Source organism: Thunnus albacares, chromosome 3 (genome assembly GCF_914725855.1).
Source record: "Thunnus albacares chromosome 3, fThuAlb1.1, whole genome shotgun sequence".
Classification (NCBI taxonomy): Eukaryota; Metazoa; Chordata; class Actinopteri; order Scombriformes; family Scombridae; genus Thunnus; species Thunnus albacares.
In genome coordinates, this window is record NC_058108.1 from 4,797,698 (window position 1) to 4,813,613 (window position 15,916).

The 15,916-nt window shown below is 40.7% G+C and overlaps 1 protein-coding gene across 6 annotated transcripts in view; it reads left to right on the forward strand.

Moving 5' to 3' along the window:
* The window catches only part of add3a (adducin 3 (gamma) a), a 106,303-nt gene extending 91,894 nt beyond the window's left edge, over positions 1–14,409 (forward strand). For 3 of the 6 annotated variants that reach the window (XM_044345912.1, XM_044345910.1, XM_044345911.1), the window contains 8 exons: positions 183–359; positions 1,745–2,002; positions 2,678–2,782; positions 3,162–3,248; positions 3,903–3,926; positions 5,152–5,275; positions 8,822–8,914; positions 11,355–14,409. In XM_044345912.1, coding sequence (XP_044201847.1) covers positions 183–359; positions 1,745–2,002; positions 2,678–2,782; positions 3,162–3,248; positions 3,903–3,926; positions 5,152–5,275; positions 8,822–8,914; positions 11,355–11,605 — 1,119 coding nt within the window. In that variant the 3' untranslated portion in view covers positions 11,606–14,409. The remainder of the gene's footprint in view (positions 1–182; positions 360–1,744; positions 2,003–2,677; positions 2,783–3,161; positions 3,249–3,902; positions 3,927–5,151; positions 5,276–8,821; positions 8,915–11,354) is intronic. The other 3 variants (XM_044345914.1, XM_044345915.1, XM_044345916.1) reach the window with 3 other exon arrangements.
* The last annotated feature ends 1,507 nt before the right edge of the window (positions 14,410–15,916 follow it).

The window sequence follows — 15,916 nt, forward strand, 5'->3', positions numbered from 1 at the left end:
ATGTTTTTCTCCCACGTGGGGAGAAACTGTTCCCGCACACAAGCAGAAATATTTTTAAGGATGATTTTAGTGACAAAATGCCAAACACAGATGTTTAGTAATGTCTATGTTCTGTTGCATAAGTCATCAGATGTCAGTGAAAGCTTACACACTTCTCCCTCTGTGTTTATTTGTGGTTTTAGGTGAATGCCATCTCGTGCGCCGGCGGCGTGGACAACCTGATAGTGCTGGACCAAGAGAAGTACAAGTCACGAGTGCATGGCGTGGCTGCAGCGGCTGCTGTCAACATGGCCAGTCAATACAAGTGGAAGGTTGGCGAGCTGGAGTTCGAGTCTCTGATGAGGATGCTGGATAACCTGGTGAGCGCACACACGTCAATGATATGCAACATTTTAATATACCCAAACGTCTCTTTGGCTTTTCTTTGTCATTGATTAATAAAAACACAACAGTGACGCAACCTATAAGCATTTTATTTAGGTTTCACGTTTGCCATTTTGAAAATCCCTGCACTGATCCCTGCAACAGTTCAAGGAGGGATTCTCAGAAATTTGGGGCAAAAGATAGCAATGGAGCAGGCATTAAAAAAAATAAGCCTTTTGAATCACAGCATAAAGCAGCCGGCTACTGTTTACGACTATCAAGTGCAGGAGATCTGGTAAATGTAGAGGTTTTTCCTCTGCTCGTTTTCTGTCTGAGCTGCTCTTATCGTCTGTATCTGTTTTCCTTGTATCACCATGTCTGTCTCCCTATCTCAGCTCTCACACCCCACACTTTTCATCCTCCCTCCCTCCCTCCTATCCTCTAGGTCTTCAGCTCTCTCCCCCTCTCGATGAGTCATCGCCTCTCAGCCTGTCGAGACTCTGAACATCTCAACCCCCCTCCTTCCTTTCCCACCATCTTTCTCTTCTCTCACACCTCATAAACACAGCATTTGTATCAGATAAGCTCTTTAGTTTAAAACCCAGAAACAGTAATGAGAATGAGCGGGAAGATAATAAACCGGTCACTCTCCACATGTAGAAACATGCCAAGCTTCCAGCTGTGAATGCGTATAAATGTCTGAAAGCGAAGCATGAAAAGAGTACGCCATTTGGGGGATCAAGTCAACTGGAAAGGTCAGCTTTAACCACGTGGGCTGAGATGAAAAGTTAAAGGAAAAAGCAGACAAGAACGGAACTTAAGCGTCAAGTCGAGTATGGAAAAAATGTCTGAAAAACATTTGTGAGAGGGCAGCGACAGAGAGAGGGGGAAATGGGAGTGTGAAAGAAAGGGATAGATGAGGATAAAGAGGAGAGAGGCGAAAGAGAAAGGGTCAGACAGGAAATGGCTCTCTGACTGACTCTGAATGACTCTCCTCTGTGCTGCCAGAAACCCTGTGGTCACAGCGCTGTTTCTGTCTCTCTTCTCTGTTTGACTAAGTGTGGAACTGGCAGGTCTGCTAGCGTTACAGGAAGGAAAAGTCACGGAATAAATGCTCATTTCAGTTATAGTCTAACATTCACTTTATGTACAGTATGTATGATGATGTGAGCTATGATCTAAGGCCATTTAATGATCCTCATGGGTTAAACAGGAAGTAAAAGTTGGAATAGAAGACAAATGGGGACTAAATAAACATACAACAAACAAGTACAGACACATGACTTTGCTTCTATGTGAGCACATGTGGTTTATGTTAACAGGCCCGGTTTTTCTTGTAATCAGTCAGTGTGAACTTGTGTGATCTTGTGTCCTGCTGCAGGGCTACAGGACAGGTTATGCCTACCGGCACCCCATCGTGCGGGAGAAGCCGAGGCACAAGAGCGACGTGGAGATCCCCGCCACCGTCACAGCGTTCATGTTCGAGGAGGACGGGGACGGTGGCGCCACACGTCTGCCCTTCAAGTTCCTGCAGCAGCGGCAGCAGAGGGAGAAGACGCGCTGGCTCAACTCACCCAACAGCTACACCAAGGTCAACGTGGAGGTCGGAGAGGAGCGCTACAACAGCAGGACAACCATGGTGAGCAGAGTATCTGTGTGTGTGTGTTGTGATAATATAAAGGAACACAACAAATTGAGTATGTATTTATGAAGTAAAAAATATATTTAATATAATAAAGCTAAACATGAAGTGACAAAGTATATTTCATGGCTTGAACTGTCATGCAGTTCATGTACAGTTGATGCTGAGTGCTTTGTTTTGACTGGAGCCGTTTCCCAACTTGGTACTAGATCGCCATCTATTGGCTGAACTGAGAACTACATTCATTTTGATTCAGTCGCACTATTTGACTTTATTTAGTGTTGAGGCATTTAGCTTAGTGATTAATAATTTATCAAACCTTCAAAGAGTACTCCAGTGATGCAGTGTAAGTTGTATGCTAGGCTTTATGATAACAAATATGAAGACGATATAGAGACTATATAGACTAGAGAATAGATGAGATACTGTGATACACGTCAGTAAGTAGAACGCAAAACTATCATTTGACGCTCATTTGAACGATACCTCCGTTCCATTAATTGTCCCAGTATGCCATGGCAGTAAGTAAGCATGCACAATACCACAGCGCTGGAACTAGCTCACCTAAATGCAACGCAGCCATCATTAATGTCATTGGTTCCACCTGTGTTTTTCCTGCTTTGTTGTTCTTATGAGTGGACTGTTTTGATCTCACCTGCTTTCCTGATACAGTGGATGAAGGCGGAGGAGACAGGAACCCCGATCCGGATTGAGGACCCCAATCAGTTTGTCCCTCTCAACACAGACCCCAGCGAGGTGCTGCAGAAGAGGAACCAAGTGAGTCTTGACTTTTTGCTCTCGCTCTGCATGACTCATGTTACAGTCCGGAAGCTGGATGAAGTTTCATCTTCTTGAACTGCAGTTTCTCACTAGTGACAAACATTATATCAGCTTCTAAAGTTGTTAGATCATCAAGATGATGAGCATCTTAAAGTGTTATATTATTAGGTTAGGGATCAGGTGAATGATCAGGAATTAGATATGAGTAAAGAAACAGAGGGAGGGTTTTCTTTTGTTATATGAATTCTTTGATAGAAACACTAGAAGAGTAAATCTGAACTGAACTGAGACGTTGTTTATTCTTCACGCTGGTATAAAGAGGAGACGCTTGGATTAGCAAAAGGTTTATATGATCGTGTGTTTTGTCCTGTTACAGATCAGAGAGCAGAACCGGTTTGATGTGATGACGTCAGGACCCCGCTCTCAACACCTCGCTGGCATCCCTGTCGACGAACCACGACGGGTGAGACTGAGAGCTCTCGATGATATTCAGAATTTATGGAAATGTCCGGATTCACTTGATTCTCTGGCATAATAGCCTTAAATCTTCCTGTTCAAACACGGTACAAGAGACCTGGAACTGGTACACCTACTCTGAATGCAGCCATCATTCATACTATTAGTGTCACCTTTAAGCTTTTCATGCAATTACAAGTCAGAAAGCCTGCTGTGAAAGGTTCACTATGTGATGTCACCAAACTCCATGAACTAATATGAATCATGAAGTTGTACGTTGTCGCAACCCAGCAGGTGCAATAAAAAAAAAAAAAAGTCACAGGCACAGTTTGCACACACCCACACAGTCCTGATAAGAGGTCTAATCAGTGAAATAAACACACCTGTGTGGGTGAACTGTGGATGTTATTGGGTTTTAATAATGACCCGTTCATTTTATTAATGTACCAGGCAGTTATTACACTGTTTGACCACAAGGTGGAGACATGTGAACACATGATGCTGCAAATGCCAAATGAGTCTTAATTTCAGTGTGTTTGATATTTTTATTCAGCAAGACAGAATTAAACAGAAAATAATACAGACATAGTTAGTTAAAAAAAAATTATATATATAGACATTTTGATGCTGACTTTCTTGTGGTTGGTATCTTGTCTTGAAGGATGTGGTGCAGATAAAAGTTCTGGTAAATATACACAAGTGTATGCTAATTGTTTCTGTTTGCAGTGATGGTTTAATTTTATTTTTTTTATAATTTTGTTTTTTGACAGTTTTTGCCTGTTCAGAGCACAAAACTGCATGTTTTTGTTAGTGTTGTCTTTTAAGATTGACACAGAATTATATTCATTTCCATCAGTTTTATTTCTAAGTTTCATTCCCTTTTTCTATGAGATGTCGAAGTTTGATGGCGTGTTGGAGCATGACGGCCTTTGAGATGTAATTTTACACACAAACCTGAGAAGATTTATTATCTCACACGTGTCTCGTGTGCATGTGTGTGTCTTGTTTTGTGGATACGATGATGCTCGTAATGTAAATTGCATTAGTGTGTGTGTGTCTCCTTGTTTGTGCAGTGTTTATTTTCCCCAGTCTGTCATAAAGATGTTGGGGTTTGCAGACTAATTGGATGCGAATTTCTGTGTAGAGTCGGTGATTAGATGAGTTTTGTGTGATGTGGTGGACGCTCTGTTTTTATCTTTATATGAGCAGCCTCGGTTATGCTATAATGAATGATTGTCCTTCTCAGACACAGTGGGTGTGTGAGTCTGCCTTTAGGAGTGTGTATATGAATTCTGCTTTGTTTAGTTTTTTTTTTTCATTTGAGTGTTTCATTCAGTCAGTGAGTGTGCACGGTATTTGTGTGTGTGTGTGTGAGAGAGAGAGAGAGAGAGAGAGAGAGAGACAGAGAGAGATTTTGTTTATGTCACTTTCAGGGACACAGACCACACTCAAGACCAGTTGATTGGGACAAATCAACAAAAACTGTCCCCAATCAGTAAAATGCTGATTCTTGGGTCAGTGGTTAAGGTTAGGTTTAAGCAAGTAGTGGTTATGGTTAGGTTTAGGGTAAGTCTCCAGGAAATGAATGCATGTCTATTTAAATACCCCAAAAGTGACTTAAGTAAATGTGTGTGTGTGTGTGTGTGTGTGTGTTGTCTGTCATAAGCTACTTTTGAGGACAAATTTCAGACTTAGGACCAGTTAATTGGGGACAGCTTGTCCAATTGGGGGCAAAAGCTGATTTTTGGGTCAGTGGTTAAGGTTAGGGTGAGGGTAAGTTTTCAGGAAATTAATGTAAGTCTATGTAATGTCCCCAAAAGTGACCATGATCTGTGTGTGTGTGTGTGTGTGTGTGTGTGTGTATGTGTGTGTGTTCCCATGCTCACCTCTCTCCCCGTCTCCTACAACAGCCATACGTGCCCACAGAGGAGGAGCAGATGGCTCCCCTGCCTCCCAACCCCTTCAGTGAGCTGTCAGAAAAAGAGCTGGAGGAGTACCGCAAGAACGTGGAGAGGAGGCAACTGGGCCCCAACGGTACGACAAACACACACACACACACACACTCTTAAACAAACAAACACATACACACACACACACCAATTTGTAAATTCATGAATGTTCATAGGTGTGTGGACTGGATCCTGAACTTGTTCACGCTCAACTTGCAAACACCAAGAGCTCAGTCACACTGAGAGACATATGGACACACACACACACACATAGTGACATGTGCTCAAAGCCAAACTCTTGTCCCTTAGTGTTAGCCGTAAACAGCCCTGCCATTCAACTAAATTATTGAGCAGGTTTAAAACAAATCTGATCAATAATCAAGCTTTAAGTCACAATATGAGAGCACATGGGGAGAGATTAGTTTTTGCTGGCACTACATTTTAGCAGGTAGCAGGGCTTTGGTATCTTAGCTGCACGCTCTCAATTTTGGCAGTTTTCACTATAGACCAACTGATGTATCAGCAGGGCAGAGTCTATCAGCCAAACACATATACTGGCGTAGATGTCGACTGATATGCAGCTCAGTAACTTTCAGCAAGGCAGGTTTTTAAGGCTGCATCTAGTATATCTGTTATAAATAAATATATATGTGTATATATATATATATATATATATATATATATATATATATATATATATATATATATATATATATATATATATATATATATATATATATATATATATATATATATATATATATATATACTGCCCTAGATATATCTTCATTACAACCCTTTAATAACCAGGGATCTTTGCTTATCTGACTTTTATTATCAGATATCAGTATCAGCCTAAAACGTGCATCGAGAGCAGAGTAGAATCTGTTGAATTTGACTCGCGAGTGAAGTCTGATCTTCCTCGCCTTCTCACTAGTGTCAGGCTGCTTCCCCAGTGTGCTCCATCAGCTTTTTCATTTCTCTGTCTGTGAAAAAGATATGACCCTAACAACCAGATATGGTCACGTCCTACCGAAGCCTGTTAAAGTTGTTAACAAGCACCGTCTGACATTCTCAAGTATTCAGAATTGGCGAAAAACAGCTGGAGCAGATTTCAAACTGAGCTCGAAGCAAATCTGAGTTTTCTGAAAAACATGCTCTGCCTTTACTAATCTCTCTCCCTCCTCTTCCTCAAATCTCGACTTTGAAATTGATTACAGTGGGTCTCGATCATCACTCAGTGCTCTCTCAGCCGATTTGTCGTCAATAAGCGTCCATATTATCCCAGTCTGTAGCACCGTCTCCTTAGTGGCAGTCCCAGGAGACGTCGCCATATTCTTACACACTGCCTGGAGTATCAACACACACACACACGCACGCACACATGCACGCACACACACACCTATATACCTTTCAACATGAGGACTTGTCCCCATGGGCTCGGCTGCTGCCTTCATCTGCATTAACCTTGTGTCTGCACACACACACACACACACATACACACAGGATAGTCGATGCTAATCATATTAGCCCTCTGTCCCACTGCCTTTCTGAGAGGCAGGGGGAAAAATCAATAGTGAACAGATAGTGAAGGGGGCTCCACTCAGGCCACGCTGGACCAGATTAATGTGTGTATTGGTTCACATGCATGTGTGCATCAGCATGCACATGTGTTCATGCATGTCAATAGGATCCTCCAAATGTTCTTATGTGCATAAACATGGTGCAAGTGTTAATGTGTATGTGTGTGTGTGTGTGTGCACATGTGTGAGAGGCCGGTATGACTAAGATGGCAGACCGAACAGACAGCAGGTCTTCACGCCCGCCGCATGAGCAGAGCTTGTTGCTATGACACTGTTGCCCCCACAGCCCCATGAATCCCCGGTGACCAATCTGGATGCAAGCTGGAGACCGTCTGGAATGGCCTGATACATGCCTGGGCTGCACACACACACACACACACACACACACACACAATTAAAGGTTTAGCCTGTGATTAGTGGTGTCCAGTCCACTGTGCAGATTTATGGTTGATATTATAATTTTAATGTTAATTCATTTTAATTTAAGTTTGTTTAATGTTTTACAAAAAATGTTAAATATGTCAAAGCTGATTGAACTGAAGAGCAGTTGAAAAGTATAAAGTGCCACCAACCTACTTTATTTGCATGTGGTGAAGATCCACTTTTAATGAGGTGAATCTTTTTTTTTTTTTTTAGGATGACAAGCTTATGCAACCTTCTCTACATTTTGAAATAAAAACACAGGCCTTAGACTGACAACAGCAGTTCGTTCCTGATGATTTGTGCTTGTACAGTTTTTATCTGCGTATAATCCCAGAACATAGGAGCACTTTCACTGCACGAACAGGCTGTTATACAACCACGTTTCTATAGACCGTGCATGAACGAGTTGTGAATGACGCCACTGAATGTGTAACTCTGAATGTGCTAATGAATGTGTTAACGTTATATGGGAATTCATTCACACTTATCAGTGTTTAACACTAATGAAGCTACTAATGCTGAGCTGGACTACAACATTTACTGTACTTACAAAAATTGTTTTAAAAGCTGCTGCAAACGATATTTTTTATGAACTAAGAGATATGAAAAGCAGAGTGCATCATTTTTTTCTGCTTTAAGATTCAGGAACCGTAAATTGCTCTTTAAGCAGAAAAGAATTGATGACAGGAAGTGAGATACAAAAAAAAAATTCTAAAGTCACCTAGAGCAAGAAGATGAAGAGCATTAAAAGCTCTTATTTTGTAGGCATGATTATGGTTACAATGATAGAAGATAACATCTGGTTGATATATGGGCCAAAACAATTAGTGATTTATCAATTTAGTCAATTGTGAGAAAATGAAGCAACAAAAATTTTGATAATAATGTATTTGTTGAAGTCATTTATTGAGGAAAAATACCAAAACGTTTGCTGCGTTTATGTAATTGGAAACTGAATATCTTTAGTTTTGGACTGTTTGGACAAAACAATATATATACATATATATAAAGCCATTTTTCACCACTCTGTGAAATTGTATTGGTATGTATTTATATTTATTTATACATTATTTTTTTACATAATATTGCCCAGTCATGGCTGTAGATTTGAATTTATCGTGCTCTTCATAACAGTGGCTTAAGAATTTTAGCAGAATCTCTTCCTCTCATATAATTCAAAATCTATGAATGTTCACCTTATTTTTAGCCGGTTGAGTTTGGGGATCCAACCAGTGGCCCTACAGGACATTTGTCCTGTCCACAGGATATTAAGGCACAACATAATGTTACAGTGCACGCTCAGCCACCAGGAGAACAAATGAGTGATGGCAATCCGAGAGCCTGATGATCAACAGACAAGGATTTTGGAAATTGTGTGTAAAAGCAGCTGTGCATGGCCTGATTCTAACATGTGTGTATTACCACTAATCTCTCGAACCCCCCCCCCCCTCCACTCCCTGACCCCCCTCTGACCCTCCATCCCAATCCCCCCCTCCCCAACCTCTCAAACCACTGCTGTCGTCCCACTACTTCAATCCCCTACACCACCCTGCAATCCTCTCATCCATCCCTCACAACCCCCCCCCCCCCCCCCCACCCCGACCTCCTCCCCACCCTCCCCGCAGATGGCGAGCACGAGCTAACTTCCGACGACGGCTCCACTCTCTCTCAGTCTCTGTCTCTCACCCAGTCCCCGCAAAGCACTCCAGCTAAAGAAGGTATCACTCACTCAGAGAGAGAGAGAGAGACTTTTTCACAGTGATCTTCGCTGCCTTGCTGTGTGTCTTTAATATCACATACGTGTTTCTGTGTGTATGCATGTTGGTGGAAATTTAACTGAAATTTACTGAGGTCCATATGCGGTGCTTAAAGTACTGATCTGCGCTGTAAATTTATGCTGCACTGATGATCTTTAATATGAAAACTCACCTGCCTCCTCCCCCATTTGAGACCCAATTAGGCTTATTTGCACAAGTTAAATTCTGGAGTTGGTTAAAGAGACTCCCCACCCAACAGAAACGATTTAGATTTTTTTATTTATCTTCCAGATTGTCACTGTTTTCTAATTATTTTTTGTGAGAATCAAGTTGTTGGGACATTTTTGAGAAATGTAATCCATCACAGTGACTATTCAGTTGCATTGCGGACTGTTTTTGCTTATCGCTGTCTTCTGGGTTTGATAATAGTTCAACATTTTAGGAAATATGCCTTCTTGCCATGAGTACGATAAGAAGATCAATGCCACGCTCATGTTTGTGTGTGTTGATTATGGAGCTAGAGCCAGGAGACAGTTAGCCTAGCTTAGCAGCTAGCCTGGTTGTGTCTGAAGTTCAAACATCCATCTATCAACACCTGTTAAGCTCACTAACATATTAAATCTGGTTTGTTTCATCTTTACAAAAACATAAATATATTTAATGACAAATAGTATATCCGTCCACCCAGCACTTATGTCTTCTTGCTAAGCTAAGCTAATCTCTTCCTAGCTCTAGCTGAATGCTTTATTGATATAGTACAGACATGAGAGTGGTGTCAACCTCCTCGTCTAACTCTTGGCAAGAAAACATTTTTCCTAAAATGTCAACTCTTCCTTTAAAAGACCCTGGTTCTTGGGGACCTTTTCCCTCTCTCTTCCCATTTGTTGTATAACTTCTGGTTTGGAAACATGAGCGTGCTGTGACGTCACATCACATGATTTCTGGGTATTGAAATATTGCCTCTCGCTCGCTCTTTGGATCTATATTTGTCAAAGTATTTCATTTATTAACACAGAAATTATTCCTGTCTCTTGACATTTGAAGCCAGTTGGTGCACCTCCAAGAGAGACAAAGATCAGAGCGTTGTAAATAATGTCACTATGGGATTGACTTCCTGTCAGCTTCCCTCCAGCACAAACACGCAAAACCACACAATGAGTAACAATTAACCCGCGACAGCACATTGGCTCAGGGGACCCATATTTTCTGACGCCACGGCTTTGAGGTCAGCCAGTTGTGCTGAAATCAGGTCAATTGTTGTTCGAGCTTCACTTACATGTCGCCCTCTGTGTTTTCTGTGCAAAGATGAAAATAACATGGGAGGTCACCACTGTTTTTAGTGTTTCATTGTAGTAACATGAAGCCGCTGCCCTGCATTCCCTAACCTGTATTTGCAGCCCGGAGAAAGAGATGTGACACTAGCAGGCCTGTTACGTGAACAGTCATTAAGAGAGTGGGTGTTGTTCACTCTTCAAAGCCTGTTTTTTTTTTTTTTAAAGGTGAAAGGAGGACAGACTCAGGTCACTGGGGTTTTACGCAGGGATATTACGAAATATGTAGAGCACAGGGACAGTGTGTCTCTATGTGTGAAGTGGAAGTTCAACACACAGTTCAACATGGAATTAGTGTGTGAGAGACGGCAGAGTCTCATATTTACAAGAGGATAATATGAGACAATCAGACAGCTGACAAAATAAACACCTGTAAGATATAAGGAAGTCAAACATAAAGTTCCTGCAATAAATACATACATACTAACATATTGAGACTGTATCAGAGAGGCGTTGATACAACTTTATGGTGCTCTTTGAGGCTGTAGTGTTGACATTTTGGCACACCCACCCTTTGTATAATGGACATAAGCCTAATTTTTATTATGGATTATAAAAAGACACATTAGTTAAAATTAGTGACAAATAGGCAGAGCTTTATTAGATATTTAAATTTATTTATCACCAGGTCTAAATAAGTTTTTACAGCTTTTCACATTTATAACATACATCATTATGAATGTTACCATATTAAAGAATATTATATAAAATGCTTATTTATGGAGTCATTTTTCAAATTAGTACTGTTTCTAAATAGTTAATAATATAGTGCCAACATAAGAATTTATTATTTATTAGATAATGTGTTATTGGTTCCATCAGTGGTTTATCTTAAGCACAGGACTGCAGACTTTATTGTTTCCCTAATTATTCACTCTTCCAGATGAGTAAGAAATGAAATGAGTACATGTTGTACTTTGCACTCATTAAGCATACTGCAAGCCGTGTGGTTGTGTATTAGTTTTGGGTGTTATCAGGGTGTGTCTTGCAGAATTAAGTGATATATCTACCTCATGTTTTTCGCTTCCTGTCCTCACCTAACCCGTCTCTCGCTTCTCCTCCTCCCTCAGAGAACCACACAGGCCTGATGAACGGTAAAGACGACCACGGCGACGTGGACGGGGAGCTGTGCAAGCGCGTCAGCCAGCTGACCACCAGCGTGGAGAGCGTGGAGATCACGGTGCGCCCTGGCGAGAAAATCGAGGAGGCGCTTTCCCCAGAGAGCTCGCCCTCCAAATCACCCAACACCAAGAAGAAGAAGAAGTTCCGCACCCCCTCCTTCCTCAAGAAGAACAAAAAGAAAGAGAAGACGGAGGCCTGAGGGCGAATGGGCGGCAGGGTCGAGGCAGGCGTAGAAGAAGAGAGAGGGGCGGCAGCCACCTTTTCTGTTTAATGTCCGTGTTTTTATTTTGTCCTGTTTTAAATGTCCTTTTATGATTTCTGTTTTTTTATTTTATTTTAAGTTTTTAACAGAAGGTTTTATGTGCAAAAGGCAGAAGAAAGGATTTAACAAAAAAAAAAATGAATTGGTTTGTAACAAAAGAAAAAAAAGTCTCTCATTCTGCAAAAAGACAGGAATGTTTTGGGAAATTTTGGGGTAGATATGTGGGTCCATAAATTAACATTGCAGCAGATATGAGGTGACATGGTGTATGTCGTCTACACACCTGCTCACCAGTATGCAGTACTGTAACAGGGCTCCTTACAAGCCCTTAAGAGTCAGTTGAGGCCATTTAGATCCTGAATAACTGGATCCTCCTGTGTTGTTCCCCAAGCTGAAAACAGAACTTGAAACCACCTTGCGTATTTCTTGCTGCAAAAATCCAATTTTATTCAATGATTGGATCACAACGTGAGCGTTGTAAAGCTGCACAAGTTGAAACTAAACCTTTTTTACTCTGCCGAGACTCCCCGGTCTTTTAAGGTTTTGTTTTTACATTTTTGGTCACCTGACTCTGCATAGGGAACTAAGAGGCCACATGAAATTTGAAGTCACACTGGAAAACCGGTCTCAGACAAAACAGCCGCAGGGTCTGTGTCGATTTATTTACTGTGAGAGAGTTTTTCCTCTCTGCCTCGCTCTCTCACACTCTTCAAGCTTCTTTAAGCGCAGGCTTCTGATACAAACCTTCTCTTCAGCTGGTCGTGGTCGAATCTCCGCACCACAGACGAGTTAAAGGGTTACTAGACTGGAGTAGATAGCGAGGAAGAAGGCTGGCGGTCTATCACGACTAAGTTGACATAAACTCAAAGAGCCGTCAACCCACTCTGAATATTTATGTAGCATTTTCCTGTCTTCTCCTCCTCATCTCAATTTCTTTTTTTTGCCAAACTAAAAGGAAGAAAGAAAGAAACAATCTCATTTTAGTGATGTGTCACTGTGTCTAGTTTATGTCATCTCATGAAATTTGATCTTTTTTTTTTTTTATTGAACACAAATTTGGTGTTAGTCAACTCTGTTTTGTACTCATTTCTAAGCTTTTACAGAGAATACAGATGTTACGCATGTTTTCTCTCTTTGCAAGAAGTGAATTTATATGGCTGACGTGATGCCTGATTGCTAATCTTCAGAGTACACAAATTTACTATATAACACAGATATATGGAAACTGGATATGTTGGCTATAGATTTTTAACTATATATTTTTTATTTTTATTGTGCTGCACTTTTCTTGTGGTATATAACACATTTTAGTTGCAGGTGGTTTCACCAGTGAAGGAGATTGTGAAGTATTCGGTAAAAGTTGTGCAAGTAGCAAGCGAGGCATGGTGTCGGAGAGCGGTCAGGACCCAGAAAGTGAGTCGTACGAAGAAAGAAACGTCTTTCATTGGTGTCACACATGAGAAACTATCTCTACTCAGCTAAACTAAAAAAAAAACAAAACAAAAACCAGGAGGTGTAGTGCCAAAATACTAAGTCAAACTATCTGCAGTCGCCAGCTGAAATGAGAATCATGGCTCTTGGAGTGTTGGAGCGGTGACGTCTTTGTTTGGTGTGTTTATGTGTGTGTTTTTTAAAGCCATATTGTAATTTTTTTTTTTTCCTCCATTATTTTAATGATGAGACAAGGGTTGCGATTCTCGTCTGCCTGCTCGGGCATCAAGGACCCTAACAAGACCTCTGTTAAATCACCCCAGTGACTGCATCGACACCCCTCAGGCTCCCAAAAAACTTTATTTTCAGTAGCTACATTCACTGCAGCTACGCTTCCTCGCTTAATTTGCCGTGTATTTCCTCCTCGAACTGGAACATTATAAGGAGGTCATATGGACGTTTTATTTTTATTTGATCACTCTGCGAGCCCGGTCGTCATTTCAGTTTCTAAAGCCTCCCTCATGTAATATTCTCTCGTAAACGCGATCGTGTCGTAACTGTCAGATGACCCACAGTTGAACTCTGCAAAGCCAAAGTGGGATGGGTTACCATATATCCTCCCCCTGCAGTTTAACCAGATGTACCAATATCCCAGCTAGCAATGTGAAGTATTGGATTTGGAGGGAGGGGGGAGGGTTTAGGACACATCTTTAGCTGTGTTAAACGATAGCTTTTGGCTCTGGGCAAAGAGCTGAGGTCACACAACTGAAAGATGGAGAAGGGGAGGTGTGAGTTTGGAAATGAAAGTGCATATGTGTGTAGCAGAGAGGGACAGGGGGGGTAAAGACAACCTGACATTAACGCACCATGTTTTTATCACTCTTTCATACCATCTCTCCTCCTGAAAAGTTCTTTTTTTTTTTTTCATCCTTCATTTGTATCGCAGTATGCTTTCTTTTTTTTTCTCTTTTAGTTTGCAGAGAGCACTAGGCTTTTTTTTATTAACCATTTTATGAGCATAAATTGCTCCCAGATGAACTGAATGTGCATTGCATCCTTTTTATTTTTCCTCTTCTGTTTCTGACTGTTTGCACCTTGCTTTACTAATGCCTCTTTATCCAACTTTTTTTTTTTTTTTTTTTTTTTTTTTTTTCTGTTTTTAAAAGAGAACGAGTTTTGCTTTGGCATGCCAGAATGAGCCAAGCTACTTTGTGACCTGTGAAATCCTATATAAATGGTTATCTAATGGAGTTGCTTTTAGATGTATTGCTAATCAGTGTAAATTCACAAATAAACTGTATTTTAAGAAACGGAAGCTCATTTTTTTTTTCATCTTTGTGCATTATAATCCACATCCTTCTCCAGATTGGTTTTTTGTGTTCAGCATAATCCATACACATTCATTTTACTTTAAACCATTATCATAGACAAAGTGTACATATTCAAAAGTTTGAAACACTTAATGCTGCATCCATAATGATCATTTTACAGTATTGCAGAAAAGCAAATAGAAGGATCTATGCTAAAGCGCTTCGGTGCAATATGAGCAGGAAATAACAGTAACTGGTGCCTTTTATTAAATCTTTATTTATGATGTTTTAAAGATGAGAATGAATATACTATGTGTGTGAATAGCTTAATCAGAGCGTTATGGCACATTTGTGGTAATGATTGAGTAAATGCAAGTGAGAATGTGACAGTGTAACAGAGGCACAGGAAATGCGGAAGTACTTGACAGAATTGCTGTCAAGTGGAGCACATTGACGCTTCCTTTCACATATAAAGATATGCATTGCTTTGTGTGAGCAAATTGACCCTAAAGCCATGAGAAGAGGTTTTTTTTTTTGCCTTTGGAATGTACAGAGAGTTGTATATGAGAGGTTCCCTTTCCTTAAAAACATTGTATATCCATTCAGAAAGTACACATGACCTGAAATTTACCCTTCAAACCTGCCAATTCCTGTTTCAGAGTATCCTTTAATCAGTGGTTACGCGCTGTAGCTTTTTGTATGAGTAGGTGTGACTTTTGGAGTCTGTCTCGCTCTTAATATACAAATCAACCCTGTACCGCCATAACAGGGACAACTATCTCTTGTTGGTGCAAACCCCGTCACCGCCGGACACAACATGGCCTCTGTATTGCACAGTGAGCACAAACTGTCCAATATCCAAGTAACTGGGGGGACTTTGTGTTGGTGTGAGCAGCCAATGTGCCTTGACTGCATTTATATCCTCAGATGCAAAACAAAATATGCAAAACCCACCTCATGATATGGTGTGCTAGCTTCCCTGTAAGATGTCTAACTCTGTCACTGGTCTTTCAGTATCTACCAATCGACTGAATATTTATATTCTGACGTAGATCTAGTTTTTTTGTTCTACAGTACTTTTCCCCCCAAACTCGTCCTTGCCCTTTTGACCTCAAAACAATTAGATTTTCTTTTTTCTAGATTTTTCAGCTTTACGAGACCAAGCTGCTACTCACATTAGTGGCGGAGATAACACCTCATCACTTCTTACGATGTCTGTTTCTAGATAAGATTTGAAATTTAAACAGTAATGACGCCTCTTTGTCATTTTGGCCTATTTCCACTCTATTAACACTTCACTGATTCGATAGCAGCCACTACAACTCCTCTGAGAAAAACAATACAACTCATCTTCCACCACTACAAGCAAAATCTGTATTTTTAGGCTACTTACACACCAGATATACTCGAGTCTGACAGTTTAATGAATGCCCTGACACTGAAATTACTTTCCCTCCAAGCATTCGAGCATTCATTAAATTGTCAAACTCAACTTTTTTCACTGAAA